Genomic DNA, 22,399 nt, shown 5'->3' on the forward strand with positions numbered 1-22,399 from the left:
CCCCCCCCCCCCCCCCCCCTCCGCAGCGCTGTGGAGGAATGTCTGGCAAAGCGAGACTAGTAGATGAGAAACTATGGCATGAACTTTCTTCACATTCAGATACATTTTCACAAAACTAAGATATGATGACAGTATGTAGCATAGAACTCACATTTCAATGGGCCGTTAAAGGCACCCTGTATGTACGCACTGTAGTTTCATTTATTCTAATCATGTAGTTGGTTGCACAAGTTCGCCTTCAAACTGTGACCACTGACCCAGCACAACAGATAATTACTACATGCTGCTACGGCGCTGAGGAGAAATGAGGTGAGTAACTAGTAGAATCTTAAAACCTAATGAAAATAGATAGTGTATTCGAATCTGTGAGACGAGAGTGATTAGAGTGCAAAGATGGTGGCTTCAGTTGTGTTTTCACAGTGCAAGCTCTCAAAACCATCACTTGAATTGATCCATAGGGTAATATTTTAAAGTGCCCGTTGTCTACTCTAACAGTTTTTTTTCTTTTTGGCTTTTGACTTCATTCTTAGGACATATTAAGTCAAGAAAGTGGGAGATGACATTCAGCCAAGGGCCGCAGGTCTCTAACAGGTTTTATATTCACCCACATATCTTCATCTGACTGTAAGTACCAATTAAAAAAATGAAACATTATTTAGTAGTTCCAAATCTGCTTGGGCTGAGATTTAACGAGTGGGGTCATGAAGTAAACTTGGGAATGTACGACATATCGGAAACGGGTGATGATTCTGTCTAGCTGCCATTGTGTGTCAAAGCAGCTCTTGTTTTTTTGTGTGTGTGTGTATGCGTGTTGTTGTTTCTTGCCACACAGAGTTAGTGACGAAGCACAGGATTTACATGTTGAAGAAGAAGCCACTTGTCCGCAGTCGGGACGTTTTTCACAGTGAAGAAAAAAAGAAAAGAAAAGAAAAAGACGGGCAAATTACAGTGTGCAAGGCTTACGAGCCATGTCAAATCCTTCAACACCTCCAATTTGATCACTCGTATGAATTTGTGATGTATGGGCTTTTTCATGTTTTGCAAATAAAGGGAAGCCATTACTTTTTAAAATTCACAGTGTTTACACCGTTTTCATTATGTACAAAATATGATTATCATAGAAACTTGTTTTTTACAGATCTTATTGACATTGGTTAATAGCAGTAATATGTTAAAGGTCCCATAGCATGAAAATGTCACTTTCTGAGGTTTTTTTTTATATTAATGTGCATTCCTCTAGCCTGCCTATGGTCCCCCAGTGGCTAGAAATGGCTATAGATGTAAACCGAGCCCTGGGTATCCTGCTCTGCCTTTGAGAAGATGAAAGCTTAGATGGGCCGATCTGAAATCTGGAGAAATGGTTTATTTTAATCCCAAAGGGCAAGAGAACTTTATCTTGGATCCATGAAATAACTGGCCTTTAAAAATGAAGATAAAAAAAAGATATTAAAAATAAATAAAGGTCTGCCTGCCTCTATGGGAATTTAACATAGGGGTGTGTATACTTAAGCCCCCTGTATTTTAAGGAAGAACATTTATTTATTCACGACACATTATTCATTCACAAAGAAACCTGGGTGTCCTTAAAGGTTGGATTTTTCCTCATTTTTAAATTAAAGCAAAAACATCAATTCCAAAAGATGATTTTATGCCTCTTCTTAGTTACCTTATTCAGGGGTTCCTATGCTCATGAGCAGCATTGTATATACAAAACTTTTTTTTTTTTTTGGCCATTTTTGTGTGTATTTTTATGCACTCGTGCTTAAACTCTAAGTTGTTGTCCATTATCCCGTCCTCTTGCAGTCACTGTTTTCCAATTTGTTTTCTGGAGACAGTAACTTCTAAATAAAAATCAACACATTAAAAAAACTATACATTAACGTATCCCAATCGAGCATCAAATCGTTCTAGAGAGAATCACGATGCATCTAAGAATCGATTATTTTTCCCACGCCTATTGTTTAATGTGTTCACACTAGACAGAGGAAGTAAACGCTTCGGGGTTTGATTCCACCAAAACTAAACAAGGCAGGTGTGAAAACGCCCTAAATCATTTCCAGTGAATCTGGAAATCTGAGTGAGGGGGCTTCAGCTACTCTGGACAAATGTCTCCTGGTCTATTCTAAATAAAAGTCCCGTATTATGTATTACAAGCAGAAAATGGCCTTTTGAACCAGAGTGTCATAACGGCAGAACAAAGCTGTGTTGGATAGAGCTCTCGTCTCTAGTCTGCGTCAATTTCTCCTAAACGTGTATCGGTCTAGAAGACAAAAAGGGGTGCAGGTGCTCCTACAATTAAGATTAAAACCTCCATGTCTTGTCTTCCTTCCCTAACGTTAAGCTAACTGTCCCAGCAGCCCTTGCAGGGTTTGAGGGGAGAGCCACAACATCTCTACTAGGTTATACTGGCAATAGCCCATCCAGAAGCCAAACATCACGTCAGTGACGTTGTGCCTGCCCAGCATCACTCGGCTCAGTCCCACCAGGCTGGCCCACAGCAGGACCAGGACCCTTAGCGGGGCTGCCAGCACCAGGTGAGCGAGCAGGAAGCGGCCACACATGGCGGCGCGGGTGGCATGGCCTGAAGGGAAAGAGTAGCGGTCCACAGAAAAGGTGGCAAACATGTCCATGCGGTTGTGTGCTGGCCGACGCCGACGCACCACCGCCTTAACAATGCCAACCAGGACCAGGTCCAACAGCAGGCCTGAAGGGGATAAAGGGGAAGATGTGTTATGAAATATGAAGAAACAGCATTGTAATCACATGAAATGGCAAACAAGAGACATGAAGAGAGGGTGTACTGTAACTGCAATAGCTGTTATCTTGGTATCCTTGGTAGATATTTACATCACAACAACAAAACATACATGGCTTTGTAAGCAAAATTAGGTCACCTTATAGCTTAGATTATAGATATGCACTAATCAGAACCAGCCTATAATAAGTCCATTGTGCTGAAGATCAACTGCAGCTTATATCTGCCTTATATCTACTTATATAAAAAAGATTTTTATTTGCAGTTGTTCTCCAGGGCTGCAGTGCTAAAAAAAAAAAAAAAAGAATGAAAGAGCTAGGTGGCATTGAGCCAATTGCTGCTGGGAGTTTACTGAAAGCATTTCAGCAAAATGAATATGCAACTGACATTTTATTTAGTTTTGATACTCAATAAGTGTGCAGCGGTCTCAGGCCTTCGTGTTCTTCACAGCTTCTCCTTCCTGAGCTAGGCCTGCAAGATTAATCCTTACGAAATCACAAGCTTGATTCAAAATTTAACACCTTTTTTTAACACCTTCGATATTTAAATAAATTTATATATGTATATGACAATGACTTTGATTTTCATTTAATTTTACGAGCTGACTGTATCACAAACGTCTTAACCGACTTCTTCTATGATTAAAGGCTTATAAAATAATCTATTTTTGGTACTGCCAAACATGGTCAAAAGAAATCGTAGCAGAGAATCGTGATATCAATTCTAAGTTTAAATAAATTGTGATTTTTTAATTTTCCCCCCGAATCGTTCAGGTCTATCCTGTTGAAAGGCCGAAACACCCCCTGATTTAAAGGTACACTACTGATGATGTGTCCCGAAATTAACAACTTTCCACATCTAAAATTCAGCTTTCATGCCATTCTCAACATCAAGGCGAACCTCATGTGCATACCATCTTTTGGCACAATGGACAGTTTAACATCATGTCCCGTGTTTGATAATTCTGAGCTTAGTGCATTAACACAGTTGGTAATTTGTGACTGAAGCCACCAGGATTTTGCCTTCTGAAAATAAAGCAAGACTCGGCTCCACCTGCCTCATATCTACTGACCAGCCCACACGCAAAGAAACTAACTAAATCACCCACACGCAAGAATAAAAACAAGTCCAATGTCCTTATCAGGCAAAACCAAAAAGGTGACTCTAAAATATTCACCTGTTTGACAAGCTGATGTAAAGCTGACTGACAAAATGAAGTTATAACTACAAAATTATGTAAAAGCAGGGGTGGATTAGGGCTAACGAAAACAACTCAAGGAAATAATAGGGGGAGGAATCACCAGAGGCCTCTCGATACAACATCATCACGATACTTATTTCACGATCCAATATAATTGCCATTTTAAACATACTGCAGTATTCTGCGATATATTGCAATTTTATTATTTATTTCCAATTTGAAATGATGGCCCCAGAAGGAAACTTTGTCAACATGTGTTTCATCTAAAAAGATAAATTTCTCTGTTTGTTCATGTTACTTTAATTTTGTTGCTGCAAAATGGCATTGTCAAGCAGACAAACTGACCAACACATAGATAATAATAATAATAATAATAATAATAGATCAATACTTGGCTTCTGTGTATCAATACAGTATTGCCACTGAAAATATTGCGATGCGATGCTGTATCGTTTTTTTTCCCACCACCCTTAGGAAATAAGTTAATAGTTTGCCATTGTGGGCTTGCGTTACTGGGCAAAACAACCAGACCTCTGAAAGACCCAAATCCTCGTCCTGTAACAATACTGGTCATGTCCTGATGTATGAAGTAGATGTGCACTTATGGGCTTCATTGAAGAAAGTTAAAATGAGGGGAGCCTATTGGCACGCAGAATGGGTTTCAATTCCTAATAGATAACTTGCTGTTAACTGACGCAATCCATGTAAAAAGCTGCACTACCATTTATAGAACAATCTACAGACCCAAAAGACACCCTTGCTGATTAATTTGAGCTTCAATGCAAGTCCGTCCAAGTTAAAACCTGTCTCTCAACTATTCTTCAGCTCACCATGCTACACTCAGGGTGAGATAATCCTAATATAGCCAAGACAACAGGAAACAATTTGTGTGTAAAGCATGATGTGTTGGAGAGGAGATGTGATTTTTTAAAGTCTGATAGCTCAAACTGGTCTACGCCTTGCTTTTCTCAAAATATTGAAACTGGCAAAAATGAACAACAGATGTCATCTACATGCCAGAACCTGCAAGGAAAGCTAAACACGTCATGGGAGGTGGGATCACCTGTGAGTTCTGGTGGGGGGGAGAAAAGAAGAGAAAGAAGGAGGAGCTGGAGGGTGTGAGTGACACAAAATACTGCACCCCAACCAAATCTCTGGTAACGTTCCCTAGAAATCTGTCTGCATTAGCATTATAAAATGTAGGCCTATGTGTTAATTCCCTCCTAGAGGAAGACACAGGGTGGCAACATTAGAAGAAACACAAATAGCAGGGGTTTTTACCCATGAGAAGGTTGAGCATGACTTCTTGTCCTGGAGCACTGTCACTCTTGTACATACAGTAGGCGGTACCCGCCAGCCAGGGGATGCCATGTCCCGATATCTCTATCAGTTTCATTAACGGGCGCACACTGCCCCAGGAAGAGTCCTCACAGGCACACACCCCCAGCCGCTTGGACATCCACAGGTCAATAGCGAGAAGCGAGCTGAGCGCTACGCGGATGAAGGAGGGGTTGAGCCGTATACCGTCCTCTTCTGACAGCCCCTGGCCGCTCCCGGAGCCCGTGGAGGAGCTGGAGCCCCGACGCCGAGTGGGGCTCTCCGAAGCTCGGAAGCGAGCCGTGGCCGGCTCGGAGCCCTGCCGCTGGTGGAGATGCGACGGCGAGGACCGGTTCAGCGGCTTCGTCAGTGACATGAACTCGTAGCGGCCGTTGGAGCTCCCGAGCACCGGGCTTCCACCACTGCGTACGGGGTTTTTAGCTTTAGGAGAAGGCATTTTATCTGTTAATTCTACCGACGTAGACACTTCGGTGTTAGGTAGTTAACCCGCAGTGAGCTGTCTGCAGTGAATTGGCTGCGCGTGTCCGTTCGTTCATCTGTTGGACGTTTCATTCACATCACGTCCTGAGATAGCAAAATCTCCATCTTTGTTTTTCCAATCGCAAAGCTACCTGGGAAATTGTGTTTTTTTTTGCATTGGCGAAATAAAAGAATCCGAATCAGCTTTATTTGCCAGTTGTGAGGACACATGTACGAGGAACACAACAAACAATAAATACACACTAATATATACACACTCTAAATGGAAAATATATAGACAGGTGGAAGCAATAGTGCAATGAAGAGTGCAAATTATGCAGGAGTAAATTATGATAGTTATTAACTTAATTGTGGAGCAATTAAGAATAACTATTTAAGAAGTATTAAGAACAATTTAATAATAAATTGAATAGTTATCTTTCCTAAATAAGTTATTTTTATCATAAATATGTGTTTGCATATATATATGTTTGTATACATTTCTGTTTTTTTGGCTTTTCTGTGTTATAGGTTTGTAATTGTATTGTTGTTTTAATAAAGTTGTGTAAAAACATTCTCGTATCTGATTGGTCGATGATGTACGTAACAGAAGTTAACCCGCCCCTATCCGGGTCCATCCCATGATCCACGCATGACGTTCTGCTGATCGTACATATAATGCACATGCGCAGAACGGTTCGTGCAGGTCAGACGAATCGTGTACCGACAGCCTCTACAGGCTAACCAGCAGGTCATCCCGGTCCTTTCTCGTGTTTCTGAGCTGCAGAGGAGAGCCGACCATGCCTGGACTTCTGCTGGGAGACGAGTTCCCCAACTTCGAGGCCGACACCACCATTGGCAGGATCAAGTTCCACGATTTCCTGGGCACCTCGTAAGTGCTCACACTTCCTGTAGCCCGGAACCATCAGTTGGTACCGAATGTGTTTCATCCGGATTGGTCACACTGAGAAGCTTGATCGCTGATCTGAGTAACGTTACGGATTGATTCTGAATTTACAAGCTAAGGCGTTGATCTGACCATCTGACACGCCTGCTGGCTGACATACAGAGGCTTGACAAAGTTTACACACCCATTCTAACGTTGAGTAAAAAGAGAAATTAAAAACATATTTGGGAAATTAATTGTAATGCCTTAAATCCAAGGACACCAATTTTCTTTGTGAATGTCTAATGTATTTTACGTATTGGCATGGTTTTATTTCAGTTAGCCTAATAGTTGGTTTGATTTGCATTGAGAGATGATTTTATGGAGAGTTACCCATGCCTATCTGTAGGTATGGTGAAGGGTATTTGATGATGATTGGGGGGGGGGGGATTTTTTTGGGGGGATCAGGATGCATAGAATCATGATTGCTGGCCTTATTAATAATAAAGATCTGCCTGCTTCTAAGGGAATTAAACATAGGGCTGTGTATATTTATGCCCCATTTATTTTAAGGAAGAACATTTATTTATTTATATTGCATGATTCATTCTGAAAGAAAATTGGTCGCCTTAAAAGGTTGGATTTTCCTAAATATTTTGAATTGACGCATTAAGATCAATTTCCAAAAGATGTTTTTGTTATTCCTCTTTTTAATCAACTTTAGCACGGGTGTTTAAACTTTGTCAAGCCACTGTAGATACTGTATGTAGGGTTAATACACATGACCCTGTTGGATGAGAAAATGATTGGATTGGATGAGTACATGTATTTCAATTCTGTTTTGGAATGACTCCGATAAACAGAAACATAGATTCGGCCTAGCTGCAGACTAAAATGACAGTCATGGCAGCATAGCTTAGTCATTTTCTTTATCTATTTCATTAGTGATGTGTAAGCACAGTCAGGACAAGGCCTGTATTGTGTGGTTTTTGGAACTGTGCCCCAGTGTCTGGATCTCCTTTTTGTTTTTTTGTTTAACAGCAAAGGGAGAGGAATACCATATCATGGAACAACCATAACACGCATGAACATGGGCAGACTTGTATTATGCTCTCCCACAACTGAAAGCAATTTAAAGGATTTTCCAATGGATTGATTCACCTGTTCGAATCTAGTGGGTTGAGCAATTTCTAAAAACTTTTCCAAATAATCTAAATCTCCTTAGTTGACAGGGAATATTTATTCCCTTTCATATTTCAGGATTTCCCCCACCCTTATTTCCTTAGTCAGAACAGATGTTGGACTGAGAGGCCGCCATCTGTTCACTGTATGTCCTAGTATAACATAAGAAATCTTAGAATAGCCCATGTGTGTATTTTGCAGCTTCATACAAATATCTAGCTCAGGTGTTGCTGCAAAAAATCCAATGATTCATTTTTTTTGTATTTTTTTGTTGTCAATGATTAAATCAACAGCAGCTTCGGATCAAACTCCTCTTTTAGGAACTGTGCCAGCATCCATCCAGGGTTTGTTCTGTGTCAACAGATTGGGTAATCAGATTCTTCTAGGCCTTCCCATAATCAGATGATCTTTTTTTATTTTTTATATCAAGGCCGATACAGATTTCCAGTAGTTAATATAACCGATATTTGGAATTGATATGCATATACAATGACAATTAAAAAAAAAAAAAAATTGAGATTTTGAAATGTTACAAAATCCACCACAAAACGTAGTTTTACTTGCTTTTAGCGATTATTTAATAAATGAGAGACTTTCAACATAATCCTCAGTAACAGAGAGTCAGATGGTGCTGTGGGGCAGAGCTTTTCTTACCAATGTGAAATGATGTTACAACGCGTTGAAGAAGAGGGAGTCCACACAAATCATATGAGGCACTTGGGAAACTCGTGATTCAAAGAATTTTCCTTTTTAAAAAGATTGGAATGTTTTTCGCAAGGAAAACTCATGTCTGTCTTACCCTTCATCCTCCTCATTGTACAAGTTAAGGCCAATAACGATACGAGTATTTGGTTATTTAAAAGTCCGATATGCCAATATATCGGCCAATTAAAAAAAAAATAATAATAATAATTCTGAAACACGTTACAAAACACAAACAGGTTTCCCTAACATTAGTTATTTGTAGTTATTTATGAGTTCTCACTAAAATATTATGGTAATAATTTGTTTTATTGTCACAACAGAACACAGGAACATCAAAATATATTAAAGTTCTGATAAATAAAATGCATAAAAATACAAACTTAAGATATGAAACTTAGTCCTTTTGAACAAAAACACACAAACAAAAAATAATCAGTGTTGCCAACAGTGACGCTGTAGAGCGTCCTCTGGTGGACAGACTATGCCTTTTCTTTTTTTTTTTATATTTATCAGTATCCTTTTATTTGTCATTCTAAATGATTCTGATGAATTATATTGGCCATTGTAAATGCTGACACCGATATGTCGGGGAATGCCTAATATCGGCCCGCCGATATATCAGTCGGGGTCTAGTACACAGCTGGATTTAATGTTTTGAGCTTGAGTCTGTCAGATTCTCAGACAGCTGTTGTTTCAATCTGTTGCTGGAATGTCCTCGACTGAGACTTAATGTTCTCCGTCTTTGTCTTTATAGCCATTTCTTCCTCTTCTATGTCTTCCACTGCTCGTGATCCTTTCTGTTTCTTATTAAATGCTAGACTCTGTGCATACTCCAAATGTCAATATATAAATGTATAACACACATAAGACAAAATAAATGTAAACGTTGTGTAATGTGCATTAATATTAAAACATGACTGTTGGATGACAATAGCCTTATTTGCTATTTTCTTAATACAATTCAATTTTATTGTCATATTAACTGTGTTAAATAGTTTTTTTACATCAAGGTTTCTTAGCCAGAAACTGATGTGTAGCGCAGAGACCTCATTGCTTTATGTCTGTTGTTCCTCCGTAGGTGGGGCATCCTGTTCTCGCACCCAAAGGACTTCACCCCTGTCTGTACCACTGAGCTCGCCTGTGCCGCTAGGATCAGCGATGAGTTCAAGAAACGAGGTGTGAAGATGATCGCCTTGTCCATTGACAGTGTGGAGGATCACCGCCATTGGAGCAAGGTTGGACACACACACACACACACACACACACACACACACATGAAATCACATACCTTACATTAATTGATCCCACCTAATTGAGTTAAATTTAGGGTTGTGGCCTTGACCAGCTGCCACTTTAATCATTTGAAAGCCTTGATGTCCCTTTCCCTTTGGTGGACCAAATTCTCTAGGTGGGCAAAGCAGAGAGAGGGGAAGTAACCTTATGAGGTCATAAGGGGCCAGATTCCAGATCGGCCCATCTGAGCTTTCATTTACTCAAAGGCAGAGCAGAATACCCAGAGCTCGGTTTACACCTCTCACCATTTCTAGTCACTGGGGGACCATAGGCAGGCTGGGGTAACACATACTAGTGTTAAAAACCTCAAAGTGACATTTTCATGCCATGGGACCTTTTAACATCTGTGAGGCAACAGTATTGGCATAGTGTCATAGTGTCTGAGCACATAGTAGAGTCAAAGGCCTCTGATTTCTCATCAAACCCGTCATTGCAGCAATAATGGAGATGGCTGCCAAGACGGTGAGAATATGATATACACACATTACCAGATGTGTAAATGCTGAAAGTGTCTCTTCCTTCTGTGCAGGATGTGATGGCATTTAACAGTGAAACTGAAAGCCCGCTGCCATTCCCCATCATCGCTGATGACAAGAGAGAGCTGTCCGTCCAGCTGGGCATGCTGGACCCTGACGAGCGAGACAAGGATGGGATGCCCCTCACTGCTCGCTGTGTACGAATCTTGTCCTCTGTCCTGTCCTCAGTGCAGGACATATTTTACTACAAAAGCAAACGCCACAAGACCACTTCCTGATCCAAAGTGAACAGACGCCAAATGGCCGTGACATTTGTCTTTTGTAGAAAAGCCTGTCCTGGCCTGACTTTATTCCCTGTGAAAGGATTTGGTATTTATTCACCTAATGTTGTCAACTAACTTCCACATCATTTGGCCAATGAGCCAATCAAGTCAGAGCAAATTTTTTTTGATTGAGCTTAAGGTTAGCCAAATGTTAAAGAATTCTGCATGTGGCACACAGCAGCCTGCTCTCTCAAATTACCAGTTTCTGTACATGTAAATTAAGTATTATTTAGGGGGGAAAAAGTGTTTGTATGGCAAGTGAAACTTGTCTTTTTAGATAAATGTCTTTAACGATGTACTGTATTTGCCACCATATCTCAAAAGAGGCATGTTCTGGCTCATGTTACATGCATGTTGACGCTGTGGCATCTCCACCTACTTTAGGTCTTTGTGATTGGCCCAGACAAGAAGCTGAAGCTGTCCATCCTCTACCCCGCCACCACGGGCAGGAACTTTGACGAGTTGCTTCGAGTTATCGACTCTCTACAGCTCACTGCACAGAAGAAGGTTGCCACACCTGTCAACTGGAAGGTAAACGGTTAAACTCTGTGTTTCTTTACTTAGAGCAGTGAACGGTGCTAAGATAACAGTTGCCTTGATCCAGCTGTGTATTCATGTACAGATATCAGGGTTTCCGCAAGGTCTTACAAAGTCAAAAATTCCAAAATCCCTATTTTATAGATCCACTATGTCAATGTAACGCTACCTCTAATGCGAAATAAAGAACTACACCGCATAGAACCACACAATAAATAAATAAAACACTAATTTAATCTGTGGTTCTATGCGGTGTAGTTCTTTATTTTGCATATATAACTCGCTGTATTTGTACAGATTTTTTTTTATTATTCAATTTGAATACATTTTTTTACTTTGCATGTACGTTTCTGACTCTGCTTTTTGTTGCTCTTTTATGTCGTGATAGGTCTTAAATTTCATTCATAAAGGTCTTAATCTTCTTAGCTAAAAAAAGGAAACATGCGTATCTTCCAATATGTCGAAAAATTATTTAAGTTTCGAGCACTGGCAGCCCCCCCCCCCTCTGACATCTCTCCATTTGTGCATTTTTAGGTCCTGAGCATGTGTGTGTATTCCAGGCTTGTGTGTAGTGATTCTAACAGAAACACAGTGTAAATTGTAATTTCCCCACTGCCGATCAATAAACAGTATAAATTATGAATTTTCCCAGTCCCCTCTCTCCACAGAATTGGGAACACAATATGCTCTGAACTGAAAACAGTCTTACAGAAAAATATATTCAAAAATGTTTACTATACATTTATTTAGCAGACACTTTGCGCCAAGTTACAACACGGGCATTCAATCTCTACAGCAAGAGCTAGATGCCATTGGAAAATGTGCATTCCTCCCAAACAAACAATTTAACTGTCTTTGACCTAATTTTAGTGGGATAATTTAAGAAAAATGACCAAAAGCCACATGACACAGGAGTCTATGAGGCTGCAGCATCATTATCATTACAGCAAAGGCTTCCCAAGACTGTAATCAAAACTAGTCCCTGGTCCTAAAACACGCTTCCTTGTTGTCATCTCTTTCAGCCTAATGACAAAGTCATGGTGATTCCTTCACTCTCCGAGGCTGAAGCCACTGCTCTCTTCCCCAACGGTGTGACCACTAAAGAGGTGCCTTCTGGGAAGAAATACTTGCGCTACACCCAGCTCTGAAAAGACACGACATCCTTCTCTAGTTTACTGTCGTTTTGACAAAAAATGAACTCCTTATGATAATAATTCACAAAGCTTTGATCAAAAGCCTAGATGCACTAATCTGGTTTGTTGACTGTCATGCAATGAACAAGGAGTATTTATATTGTCATTTTTACGATGCCTTCTTTCCTTCAATAAACAAACTTTTTCACATTTGTCCTCTGATTGTTTGTGTCTCTTTACACTGTTTAAAGTTCGGGGACAGTAACCAGTTAGAAAGTATCCTCTGCTTTGACTTACTGGGGGGGGGGCAGTAGCTCAGTCCGTAGGGAGTTGGGTTGGGAACCAGAACCGGTTGGCCACTACACTTCAAGTCCCCATACGGACCAAAGTATGGTGGTTTATTAGTAGCTGGAGAGATGCCAGTTCACCTCCTGGGCACTGCTATGGTGTTTTTGAGCAAGGCACCAAACTCCCAACTGCTTTGGGCGAAGCCCCCCTCACTCTGGCATCTCTCCATTTAATAATGTTAATTACAATTTACACAAAGGCCTGAACTACACACACATGCTCAGTACCTATACAGGCACTAATGGAGAGATGTCACAGTGGGGGGGGGGGGGGCTGCCAATAGAAAGGCGCCTTGCTCAAGAGTACCTAGGCAGGGCCCAGGAGGTGAACTGGCACCTCTCCAGCTACCAGTCCACCACCATACTTTAGTCCATATGGGGACTTGAACCAACGACCCTCTGGTTCCCAACCCAACTTCCCAGAGCTATGGACTGAGCTACTGCATGTATCTGTGAGCATCTGTGTGCAATAACAACAGTGTACATTTTAATTTCCCCTTGTGGGATTAATAAAGGATACATTATTATTACTATTATTGTGCCACTAGGTGTCCTTCTACAACCTAAGCTCAAGCTTTCACCTTGCTGTTTGTGTTGCAGTGCCATGCTATATCAATAGGTGGCAGTATATGCACAAGTACCAATCCATTCTAAACAATTGCAGAGAAGGGGAGTGGTACCACATGTAGTGAAATGACTAGTTCATTTATACATTTCCACTAATTAAAAGAAGATCGGCCACAATCAAGCTGATATGCTTTCAGCAGTGTTTTCTCAGAGTACACAGCGACGGACAAAGTTCTCCCCTTTTCCACATTTTTTCTTTTCATTTTTTGCCAACTCAGCATTACAATCGAATGGCCTCACTGTCTAAATGTATTAAAGTGCAATGGAATGGTTTTTGAAATTGATTGTTCTGTTTGTTCTATTTTCCATTTCCATGAAAATGGTCCATTAACAGAAAATTTCCATGAAATTTACCAGCTGCAGCCAAAGGGACAGCATAAGTACGTTTACTCAAGTACTGTTCTTAAGTATAATGTCTCCATAAATTTCAAAGGGAAATGTTGTACTATTTATTCCACTACATGGCTGTAGTTACTGGTTACGGATTAAGATTCTGCATTTACATTTCCCCTCAAAAATCCTCTTACGGGTTCATTTAGATAACTGTTCGAGGCCCAAAGAGAAATAAATATCCATTATTTGCTCAAAAATTGAAATAATGCAGATGTGAACACAAATTTGTGTATCAGACTTTTTGTTTTTGTCTAGTCTGTAATCATCTCCTGACCCTTCTGATTTATCTTGTGACTCTTTGGAGAGACCCTAGCCTTAGGTCTAGAATCAATAGAGTACTAACCAACTGCTGCATGTAAGTAGTAAAACCGAGACCACCGACCCATTGCAACAGTAAAATGAACACATTAATGCGTCCGTAGGCTACTAATCTCATAATGTCATGCATAATAGCTTATCAGTCACTGAAGACATTTTTTTCAGCAGAACAAGTACTTTTACTTTTGATATGCTTCAAATGTGTTATTCTGGGAATACTTCTGTACTCTTACTTAAGTAGAAATTTGATTGCAGAACCTTTGCTTGTACTGTAAGTAACAGACCTGCGTACTTTTTTCATTGGGTTTTTCATTTTATTAAGTTAGTACTTTTATTAACGCCTGATTCAAACATAAGAATTGATTGCACGTACAGCTATTAAATGCAGAGATTGCATTATGTCAAGCAAGCACTTTTGAGAATAACACATGAATCATTATTTCATTGCAACTCAGCAAAATTGTGTGCATATAAAACTATAAAGCCTCACAGCAGGTTGACCTCAACTGTAGATGAGACACTGAAGCCAGGACTTAGGTGTCGGTTTTCTCTTTGAGTTATTCAACCCTCAAAACAGTGTAGCAGAGGGTATTAATTACTTGAAGTAGTTTGAATGTGAACACTGAGTGATCTCTCTTACACCCACAGGCACGCACACACACATCCACACGCTGGCCTCGCATTGACTCTGAAGAGTTGGAGGAATGTTGAGGTCAAAGAGAAAAGATGGGATTCCCTTTGAGTGAGGAGGGAGGCTGAGAGTGTGCAGAGCCAGATAAAATATCTCCGGGCCCGCCTCCTCTTCACTCCTGTCATCCACACAATGTGAGCAGGAATGTTATTTTTCTTTTTAATCAGATGCTCACTTAACAGAATTCCCCCCATACAGGTTAAAGACACAGAGTTTCTCTGTGTACAAAAGAAAATTCCATCTCTTCTTCAGATTGCGGAGCTAATGTGGTAGAAACCGAAAGGGTCCACATTCTTCTCGACAAACATGCTTGATGCTGGCTGCTCAAATGCGTGATGAAAGTGCAAGTGTTCATCACGTAACCCTTGGCCTCCAGCCTGCTTTCTTCATCCTCCCCCTCCTCTCTTTACCTTCTCTGGTGGCTGTTTTGTCCCCAGGAGTTGCCCAAAATAACACCCACACACACACACACCGTACTGATCAAATGCATTTCTCAAATTCCAGACTACAATAGCCTGTATCAGAGCATTAGAAGCGCTTTGGGTGTCAGACACTTGCTTTATTGCCCAGCCCCCCCCCCCTGTTTATCTGACACCTTTTGCTTCTTGGCCATCGAGCCAACTCACCCCGCCTCGCCTCGGCAACACTAATACATGTAATACAACACCAGCTCGGCCGCATTTCATAGGGCGAAACACAACACACCAGCTGCTGGCCTCTCTCTCTCTCTCTCTCTCTCTCTCTCTCTCTCTCTCTCTCTCTCTCTCTCTCTCTCTCTCTCTCTCACACACACACACACACACACACACACTAATACTTCTGATCATAGAGGACAGAAGAAGACGTTATCACCGTAGCAGCTGGTTAGCTTAGCTTAGCATAAAGTCTGGGAGACAGCTAGCCCGGCTCTGTCCTAAGACAACAGCAAGCGAATGGGCCTATTTCCCAAATTATCAACTATTCTTCAAAGATGTTGCAGACTTTTGACGCATGCGGAGAGGGAGCAGCATAGACACCATGCCATGAACACACTCAGTATCTATGTTTCTGTCTGTGTGTGTTTATTCATGAGCATTTGCTTGCTATGGAAGAGGTAATTCTTCCCATGGTCTGTGCCAGGCACCCAAGCAGCCCGTGACCTGCGGGTTAACAAGCCAGAGACCAGAGGAGCTACAAAACACACACATGCACATGTGCTCGCACATATGCCGAGCTATGGCTTGATGCTTTCCAGACGTGCCCTCTCTTTCTCTCCCTCCCACATTGCCTGGCACTCTCGCTCTCCCCATTCCCCACTCTCCACATCTCTCTCACACACACACAAACCTCCCCCGTCTCACTCAACCCTGCTTATCAAAGTTTTTTTCTTCTTCAGCTTTTCTTTCCCATGTACAGACAAAACACTGCAGAACTCCTCTCTTTGCAGTATGCCAGATGAACCGATTGAAGGTCAGGCAGAGACACATAAACATGTGTGCTGACCTCAGGATTTGGCTGAACTTTAAGCAACATTAACCGCCTCGCATTCGACACCCACCCTTGAGCTTTCCTCACTCCTGCTAAAGCATGGGTCAACGAGTCTTTCAACAGACTCACACACACACACACACACACACACACAGACTTGCACACAGACGCAAAGACATCATGATGAAAAAAAAAGTGATGAAAGTGTATGATCCGAGTGCCTAGATAAATGCCATTGTTTCGATGGCACCTCGTAAATACAGCATCCAGACAGGCTATTATTGCAGAGCCAGTTAGGGCCAGTTAGTGCTCCATGGTCAGGGTGATGGATGAGAAGGTAAAAGTGCAATCACTCTCTGTACTTATCTTTATCTCTCTCTATCAATACGGCTGTCTTTCTCTCGCTTTTTGCTCCCCCCCCCCACCCTTCTCTCTATTAGAGACACATTGATCACCAGCTGCTGGCATATCACCTGAGTAATGGCTAAGGGTGTCTGGGCTTTAAAACAACCCCAGTAGAGCGCCAAGAGCTTTATCATGGCGACAAGGCAATTGGCTGTACACATAATAAATGGAAGTGTGCCTTTGAAAGTGTATTTGTACGATCATAACGCATGGGACTTTGCCATTAAGAGGAGACATCAAACACAACCCAATGAGGATCCCAGAGCACCAGACCAGCCCCAAAGCGAGGCACTATGAGACCACTTTAAGTCATTAATAATCTTTTCAGCATGTGTGTGTGTTTTAGGTTCCTAAAGCCACACTCTCAGCATTCTCAGGCGATATTTACACTTTAACCCTTTCATTTACTAACTTTTTGTGCTCAGAGCTAGACGAGATCTACTCTTTCGAATGTCCGTCATACATAGAGCAAGCAGGCGATCAGCTACACTTACAGCCAGCGGACATTAGCTTAGCTTAGCATAAAGACCGGGAATGGGGAAACAAGCAGGCAATCAGCTACAGTTACAGCCAGCAGACATTAGCTTAGCTTAGCATAAAGACCGGAAATGGGGTTTTTGACCCAAAGAAGTCACTGCACCCATCTTAGAAATTGTCGAACTCACTACGCAACGTGAAAGAAAATAGTCTTTTTGTACAGATTAAACAAATGGGATTTAACGTGTAAATTTGTGCTGGATTAGAGCTTTAAAGGTGCCGGTAGATGCTAGACAGACCAGCTGTTTGACCCTGTTTCTAGTTTGTATGCTTAGCTAAGCTAACCAGCTGCCGGCTGAAGCCCTCCATTTACCGGTGCGTTTAATGCCCCCAACATCTCCTTCCAGGCAGCGCGGCAATGGTTATGTTTGGGTTAAGGTTTAGGGTTAGCTGCCTAGAAGGCGACGTTGGAGGCAAAAAAGGGCCCGCACTATTTAATGAAGAAGAAATGTTCCAGTAGTCAAAAGTCTGTTAAGTGTACTTTAAATCATTGGAAACATTTGTGCATTTGGCAAGATGGATGCCATCTAGCTCTTAGCACAAAAGTTAGAAAATTAAAGGGTTAAAGTGTAAATATCGCCTGAGAAAGGACTTGGATGGGCCATAAGCTAAAGCCGAAAGGTAATATGATAGAGACTCTACAAACCTCGGCTGCTGTTTTCTTTTTCCTGTTCTTTTCCACTAGTTTATTTTTCTTTAAGCAGAGGGCAGTCAGTGTGAGAGGGCAGTGGCTGTGAACAACACCGCTTGAGGAAGAGAGAGCGAGTGCCACGTTTGTGTGTGTGTGTGTGTGTGTGTGTGTGTGTGTGTGTGTGTGTGTGTGTGTGTGTGCGTGTGTGAGTGGCAGTGCGTGCGTGGCAGTTTGCCCTTCTCTGCGCGTTGAGTGTGATGTGGTGGGGAGAGCAGACGAGGAGGGGGCAAAGAATGGGTGAAGGCTGCGAAGATAAAGAACGAGTCGAAATTCGACGAGAGAGCGAGAGCCAGGGGGAGTTGAAAAAAAAAAAAAGAGAGGTGACATGCCGTTGCCATAGCAACTGTTTAGAGTTTGGATTATTTTCCCAAACCATAATGGGCTAGTTCGGAGCATAATGGAACCAGTCTGGCTTTCCTGGCTCTCACACTCCGGGTCATGTGCAAGCGCCACACAAACACACACACACACACACAAACACACACACACACACACAAACACACACACACACACACACACACACACATACACAGAGTGACACATGTTTTGCTTTAGTACATGTTTATGTTCATCCAGTGGGAGAGCAGAGCCATGGTAACTATCAATTATAGCGATGATCATAAAACAAGCACTTGTAAGTAAACACTGCCAAGATCAGATAGAGAGAAGTAGGGAATGAGAAAAAGAATGCATCGTATTCGTTTAATATCACGGATATAGACGCATTTTCAAATAAAGAAGAACATCCGATGTTAAAGTCATTAAACTAAAAATCCAACTTTAACATCACAGATACAAGACCCCAATCCTTTGCTACACAAAGTTTAATATCCTGGAAAGCAGATATACAGTACATAGTATTCATGTCTCATAATGCATATATATAATATATATATAAGGTATAATGCAGCTTATGGGCTTCCCTCACCAGGAACCAGTGAGTTTTTTTGGTTACTGCTTTCAATAAGTATGTTTATGAAACTGTTTGTGTTAATGGGGCTTTAAGCCAGCATATGCTACACAGGGAGAGTAACAAGTCTCTATGTGTGTGTTAAAGTTTGGAGGTTTGTGTCAATGTGTGTGTATGTAAGTTAAAGTCTCCTCTGTCTGAGTATAATGAGCTCCCCTGGGCCTCCCTCACCTTCCACCCCTTCTTCCATGCCTCCCTCCCTTCTCCTCCTTTCCCCTAAACTTGGCCCTATTAACCCCTCTCTTCCCCATGTATGTTTATTTATAGGGGATGGTGGCGAGGAAAGGTGAGTCGACCGCCTGTACACATGTTTATTTACACTAAGGTAGGGCTAAGGATTTCAGGAGGTGGAAATGGGGGGGGGGGGACTTTGATTTTTAATGTGTGGGTTCCAACAAACGGCCACATTTGTCTGCTGGGGAAGAAAAAGACAAAGAGACATAGCTTAGAGGTCGGGTCAGTGGCTTCACACCTTGGACTGACCCAGTGGCCACGATGCAGAGGCCAGCTCCATCGCGCTCGTCACCTCCGGTCTGACTTGAAACTTCAGGGGATCAAGGGTCAGGAGCCGCCCTTTACTGGTGTGGGTGCATCCCACCTCAGGGTGCAGCTGAACACACAGTTTGCCTCATGACCAAACTGCTGTTTGCAAACACACTTTTCAAACTGGCCACTGACCCTATTACATTCACTTTGCAATGATTTGGAAAGCTGCATATTCGCCTTGTTGCTGATAGTTAGGCTAGAACATCGATACCATACTTGCATCTGTACATTGAATATGAAGCTGGAGCATGCAGGCGATTAGTTTAAATTAGCAATTAAAACTGGAAACACAGGGAAACAGTATGTGGCTCCGTCTAAAGTAATCTTCCTACAAGCCCCTCAAAGATGACTGATGAACTCTTTCATCTTGTTTGTCAAATATGTACAAAAAACAAGTTGTAAAAATTATAGTGCATTGTTTACAGAGGCATATGTACAAGACTATTTCTTGGTTGGGACCAGGAACTTCCTGGAGTCTCCACTGGCAAGACATATTTAGTTAGCCTTTGCCTTGGTCTCGCATTGCCAGACCTTCAAAAATCAAAATCGTCATGGGCGGCGCTGAGGTCCACACAGAGTCGCCGCAAAATAGCCTCGGGAAGGAACTTGTTTTGTGTACGTTCAAAAGTTGTTTTAGTCACGCAACAAAAAACTCTGATTAGACAGATAGTCTAGCTAGCTGTCTGGATTTTATCCTGCAGAGATCTGAGGACCAGGTAACCATAGTCCTCAGAAATCCCACCTGGAGGGTGAGAGTGGCCTCATTTGTGGCCTCTGTGACACGGAACAACAAACTGGATGTCAGATCTTTGCTGTTTGTTCGGATTGTGGACAAACCAACCTGATTATTGCCAATGGGTTCGAGAAAAAAAATACAGACAAAAATAAGACTTGTATGAGTAACCCTCACTATTCATAGCTCTCTCAAAGGCCTCTTTCTACAGTACAGTGTTTGTACAAGGGTTCGGAACAGTGGTGATGCGGCCACAAGCGATTCATTTACAGCATCACATCAGTGGAACTCGGTACCACCATTAATAAGAGAGTCCCCATCCTACTACTCACTTAAGAGTAATGTTAAGAAATGGATGATTGAAAATCAACACTGTCAACACTGACGCTGGTCCCATCCACCAACAATAACTGTATCATCTATTTTAGATTGTATTTGCTTATCTTGTTTATTCGATTGTTGTGATTTAACATTGTCATTTTTAACTTTTTTATCTGATGTGTAATTATCTTCATTGTATTATAACTGTTTATTATTTTAGGATGTTTATTATTTTAGGATGCCTACTAACATCTGGCTAGGGGACTGCCAATGAAAATAGCGGGTACGCTTACATTTGCTTTGAATGTTGATCAGTGTACATTGTCCCCTTTTCAAATAAACAAATAAATGAAAAAAAAATGAAACGAAAATCTGAGCCCGAGACACTCGCCCACGAGTGCAAACAACACCTCTGATTCATAGTTTAATAATTAATGAACCCTAAAAGAAATTGACTTACCAATGGTTGCGTTTGAAAGGTAACGAACTTGCGGTTACGGAGGTGTTTTCCTGGTCCTTCTAGCCTCTAAAGGTGATTTACTATCCAGCCTGGAACTTCCAGCTTTTTTAGGGGTCGTTGAGCTTTAAATCCCAACCATTACATCCAAGATATATCCACTTTATGTCCATAATTCATCGCGTTTTGGCTCATTTATGCCGCTAGCTCGCGGCTCCGTGTCTCCTCTCTGTGTGCGTAGGCCTACTGAAAAAAAGGAAGCAGCCTGCCCATATTTGGGAGACAACAACATACAAAGAGTATGGAAGCTGAAAGATGCCAATACTCCCAGTCAAACTGGCTATTATGCAATCAAAGATGCTAAAGTGATAATAATAAGATATCTACTGTTTTATAGGGTATAATGGCCTCACTGGTTTGAGATTTGGCATATATTTATATTAGATATTAAATATTTGGCCACACTGTTAATAGATTTGGCGTATATTTATATAAAATACCCCAATTATATAATATATATTTGGGCCTTTTTTGAAGAAATGTAAATAATATGTGCTTTGATATGAGTTATAATGTTTATTATGTTTATTTTTGCATTTAGGAGAACTGTTTTGGACACACAAATGCTTGTGTAGCATTGCTGTGGGTGTAATATCAATAAATATGACATTATTATGTTGATTATTGGCATAAGTAAATGTCATGTCACGCAAAAGCGTCTGGACGTTTTTTGAAAAAATGAATGTGTTTTGTCATCTGTATGAGTTAGAATTATTATTTCTTCACAGTGTAACTTCCAAGACATATGAGAAGTGTTTTAGAGAGCAAAATGGCTTAGGTTTTACTTATCTGTCTGTGATATCAATACATATCTGGAAGATTCATGTTCCGTTTTATGTATTTATTTGTCTTTAAGGTCCTACAACCATTTTTAATATTCAAGTGACCTCATTGCAACCAAAATATTCTAAAAACCCAGTTTTTCCTGAAAAAAATGATGTTCATATCTTGACTGTAGACAACAGGGTTGATGTTTTACAAGCTTTTATATAAAATAAATCCAGACGGAAAATGAACTGTAAAAATGGCCTCAGGGCCCAGAAGGTTAAAGTGATTAGATCACAAGCTTAGTCCAAGACATTCTTTGGCTATTTGAATTACTACTCATTTACAAAGAGCCTTACATATCCTTCTAAATGCACAGATATCCCACAGGGTTATGCACACAAAAGGAAATGTGTTACAATACAAACTGATTAAAAATAATGCAGCCATCGAAGAGACAGAGACTGCAGTTACACGTAAAGAGAAGTTGGCTGCATCATTAGAGGTATTACTGACATCTTTTTTTGGGGGGGGCTCACCAGGGATTTCCTTTCCCAACTCTCTTTCTGTTCTGTTACTCAGGTGCACCCAACACTTTATCCCTCCTCCTTACTGCTAGTTAGTGGAACCCATTTAGGGCTCTTACAGCAGGATTACCGCCATGCTTTCATCTCAATGCACCTGATCTCAGTCTAGTGATGACATCACAGGCATGTCGTCAAGGGATTTGACGCAAAACAACTTTTGATAAACACTGCAGAAAAACCTCTAACACTCTCTTTC

General features: G+C 41.2%; 2 protein-coding genes across 2 annotated transcripts; one reads left to right on the top strand and one right to left on the bottom strand.

Annotated features, from left to right (window-relative positions):
• Positions 1–1,644: 1,644 nt before the first annotated feature.
• On the bottom strand, positions 1,645–5,895 carry plpp6 (phospholipid phosphatase 6). Its single transcript, XM_034880618.1, has 2 exons — positions 5,238–5,895; positions 1,645–2,704 (listed from the first exon to the last, which is right to left on the bottom strand). Exons 1-2 carry the CDS (start codon positions 5,728–5,730, stop codon positions 2,337–2,339), a joined length of 861 nt encoding a protein of 286 aa, XP_034736509.1. The 5' UTR covers positions 5,731–5,895; the 3' UTR covers positions 1,645–2,336.
• Positions 5,896–6,407: 512 nt separating this feature from the next.
• prdx6 (peroxiredoxin 6) lies at positions 6,408–12,498 on the top strand. Its single transcript, XM_034880623.1, has 6 exons — positions 6,408–6,426; positions 6,491–6,645; positions 9,605–9,761; positions 10,349–10,492; positions 11,003–11,149; positions 12,178–12,498. The coding sequence occupies exons 2-6, from the start codon at positions 6,554–6,556 to the stop codon at positions 12,301–12,303; spliced, it is 666 nt and encodes a 221-aa protein (XP_034736514.1). The 5' UTR covers positions 6,408–6,426; positions 6,491–6,553; the 3' UTR covers positions 12,304–12,498.
• The last annotated feature ends 9,901 nt before the right edge of the window (positions 12,499–22,399 follow it).

Source organism: Etheostoma cragini, chromosome 9, assembly GCF_013103735.1.
Source record: "Etheostoma cragini isolate CJK2018 chromosome 9, CSU_Ecrag_1.0, whole genome shotgun sequence".
Lineage (NCBI taxonomy): Eukaryota > Metazoa > Chordata > Actinopteri > Perciformes > Percidae > Etheostoma > Etheostoma cragini.

Excerpts from the sequence above, each read along its gene's own strand:
- plpp6 (XM_034880618.1), bottom strand. The coding sequence starts at position 5,730 with ATGCCTTCTCCTAAAGCTAAAAACCCCGTACGCAGTGGTGGAAGCCCG. Across the intron at positions 2,705-5,237 it reads CATGCTCAACCTTCTCATGG|GCCTGCTGTTGGACCTGGTC; the intron begins GTAAAAACCCCT and ends TATCCCCTTCAG.
- prdx6 (XM_034880623.1), top strand. The coding sequence starts at position 6,554 with ATGCCTGGACTTCTGCTGGGAGACGAGTTCCCCAACTTCGAGGCCGAC. Across the intron at positions 6,646-9,604 it reads CACGATTTCCTGGGCACCTC|GTGGGGCATCCTGTTCTCGC; the intron begins GTAAGTGCTCAC and ends GTTCCTCCGTAG. Across the intron at positions 11,150-12,177 it reads CCACACCTGTCAACTGGAAG|CCTAATGACAAAGTCATGGT; the intron begins GTAAACGGTTAA and ends CATCTCTTTCAG.